This window comes from Macrobrachium nipponense, chromosome 26 (assembly GCF_015104395.2).
Source record: "Macrobrachium nipponense isolate FS-2020 chromosome 26, ASM1510439v2, whole genome shotgun sequence".
Classification (NCBI taxonomy): domain Eukaryota; kingdom Metazoa; phylum Arthropoda; class Malacostraca; order Decapoda; family Palaemonidae; genus Macrobrachium; species Macrobrachium nipponense.
Window position 1 is genome coordinate 71476184 of NC_087215.1, and position 2977 is coordinate 71479160.

At 33.4% G+C, this 2977-nt stretch overlaps 1 protein-coding gene across 1 annotated transcript in view; it reads right to left on the reverse strand.

The window, feature by feature from the left end:
• Positions 1-2250, reverse strand: part of LOC135199718 (histone H3.v1-like) — a 65337-nt gene extending 63087 nt beyond the window's left edge. Inside the window, exon 1 of the mRNA XM_064227874.1 lies at positions 2053-2250. Coding sequence (XP_064083944.1) covers positions 2053-2250 — 198 coding nt within the window. The remainder of the gene's footprint in view (positions 1-2052) is intronic.
• Positions 2251-2977: the final 727 nt, after the last annotated feature.

The following is a 2977-nucleotide window of genomic DNA, read 5'->3' on the forward strand; positions in this document are numbered from 1 at the left end:
TAAATGGAATTTCCATGGGATTTTTTTGTAAATGGATTTCAATGGGATTTTTTTGTAAATGGATTTCCATGGGATTTTTTGGGAAATGGATTTCCATGGAATTTTTTGGAAATGGATTTCCGTGGGATTTTTAAAATGGATTTCCATAGGATTGTTTTTGGTAATGGATTTCCATGGGATTTTTGTTTTTATAAATGGACATCCTTAGAATTTTTGGGAAATGGATTTCCATGGGATTTTTTGGAAATGGATTTCCATGGGATTTTTTAAAATGGATTTCCATGGGATTTATTTTGGAAATGGATTTCTATGGAATTTTTTGGGAAATGGATTTCCAGGGGATTTTCATTGGATTTTTTCGGAAATGGATTTCTATGGGATTTCTTTTGGTAAATGGATATCTATGGGATTTTTTGGAAATGGATTTCCATAGGTCATTTTTGGAAATTGATTTCCATGGGATTCTTTGGAAATGGATTTTCATGGATTTTTTTAAAATGGATTTCCATGGGATTTTTGGGAATGGATTGCCATAGAAATTTTTTGGAAATGGATTTCCACGGGATTTTTTTTGGAAATGGATTTCCATGGAATTATTTGGATATGGATTGTGATGGGATTTTTTGGAAATGGATTTCCATGTATTTTTTTGGAAATGGATTTGCATTGGATTTTTTCGAAATGGATTTCCATGGGATTCTTTGAAAATGGATTTCAATGTTTTTTTTGGAAATGGATTTCCGTGGGATTTTTTGGAAATGGATTTCCATAGGATTTTTTTTGGAAATGGATTTCCATGGGATTTTTATGGATATTGATTTCCATGAGATTTTTTTGGAAATGGATTTCCGTGGGATTTTTATGGATATGGATTTCCATGAGATTTTTTTGGAAATTGATTTACATGGGATTTTTTTAGAAATGGATTTCTGTGGGATTTTTTTTAAATGGATTTCCATGGAATTTTTTTGGAAAAAAAATTCCAAAGGATGTTTGGAAATGGTTTTCCATGGGATTCTTTGGAAATGGATTTCCAAGGGATTTTTTGAATATGAACTTGCATAGGAATTTTTTGGAAATGGATTTCCATGGGATTTTTTGGAAATGGATTTCCATGGGATTTTTTGGAAATGGATTTCCGTGGGATTTTTTGGAAATGGATTTCAATGGCAATTTTTGTAAATGGAATTCCAAACGATTTTTTGGAAATGGATTTCCATGGTTTTTTTTTTGGAAATGGATTTCCTTGGGATTCTTTGGAAATGGATCTCCAAGGGATTTTTTGGAAATGGGATTTCCATGGGAATTTTTTAGAAATGGATTTCCAAGCGATTTTTTAAAATGGATTTCCATGGGATTTTTATTTTTTTGGAAATGGATTCCCATGGTTTTTTTAAACGCATTTCCATGGGAGTTTTTGGAAAAGGATTTCTATGGGATTTTCTTTAAATGCATTTCCATGGGATTTTTTTGAAATGGATTTTGATCCGATTTTTTTGGAAATGGATTTCTATGGGATTTTTGAAAATGGATTTACATTTTTTAGAAATGGACTTCCATGGGATTTTCTTTGGAAATGGATTTCCATGGGATTTTTTGTTTTTGGAACGTTAATCCAAACCTTCACCACTTCCATTCTCTACGTGGCATCCAAAAAGGGATTCTTATATAGCAAGGAACGTTCTCATTATTCCAAAGGTAATCTTCGCGTAATCTCTATAGTAATCTACGCCCTCGAGCATCCTAACTAATCCAAGTAAGGTAACGTGATTATCTCAACTCCTTGATTGCTTTCTTGATCAAAGCTCAGTGTGGACTTTTGACATCTGCAGTCGTTATGAGGCGACAACTTTAAAAGTTAGGAAAACCGAGAGAGTGAAGATTGGATTCACGCCAAGAAAATATATACATTAGCCTTTTGAATTCCTCTGTGGGTATGTGTGTGTGTGTGTGTGTGTAAACCGACAACTTAACCTATGAACGTGTGAATGATATATACATACATATATAAATTTGATTCACGTTGAAGGGGTCGATCGAATGAAATCATACCCATTCGAGGGCTGGTGGGTCGGGAAGCTGGGTAAACATCGCTGGTATATTCGGGGCTTCAGAGGCTTGCCCTGGGAAAACCTCAGGTACGTAGAACAGAGGTTCCAGCTTCTTCTTTGTGACCTGTGCGGAGGAACTGCTAACGCCCCTGACTCTCACTTGAAAGACCGGTGTTCTGTCCCGAAGTGGGTCGGACATTTATTTCTGTGAAATACGTCCCCATGAGTTACTAAGGCAAGAGCCTTAGTCCCATGTAATGACACAGTTAAAAGGAATATCATTGAATCTTGTTTTATCAAGTCAAATAATAGAAATGTTCTAAATTTAAGTCTTGGTTTATTTAAACTTGATGCTTTCATAATGAAAAAAGTTGTAGATAAATATAAGCAACAAAATTAATATATTCAGTTTTTACATGTTTTGGACTGTAAAAATACTTTGTAATTTCGGTTAGGGTCAGAATCTGTTTAAGTTTGTGACCGTGTGATATCCGATAATCCTGGATTATCCCTTTTAATTTTTACCCTTTTGATAATTAACCATCTGGTATTCCTGATCTTGTTTGTACCTGAGGCCTTCCTCTCCAATTGTACTTTAGTAGCTCCTTGACGATGTCTGAATAAAGACGAAAGCGCTTGGATTCCTGACTATCATTTCCCGTGGTATTCGCTTATATATATATAATATATATATATATATATATATATATATATATATATATATATATATATATATATATATATATATACACATATATATAAATATATATACACATATGTGTGTGCGTGTGTATTGATCTCGTCTGTCTGTTAACAAGCCCAATCTGACCATCCTTTTATTTCCCAACTCTCTCTCTCTCTCTCTCTCTACTCTCTCATCTATCTTTATTAATTATATATAATATTATATATATATATATAATATA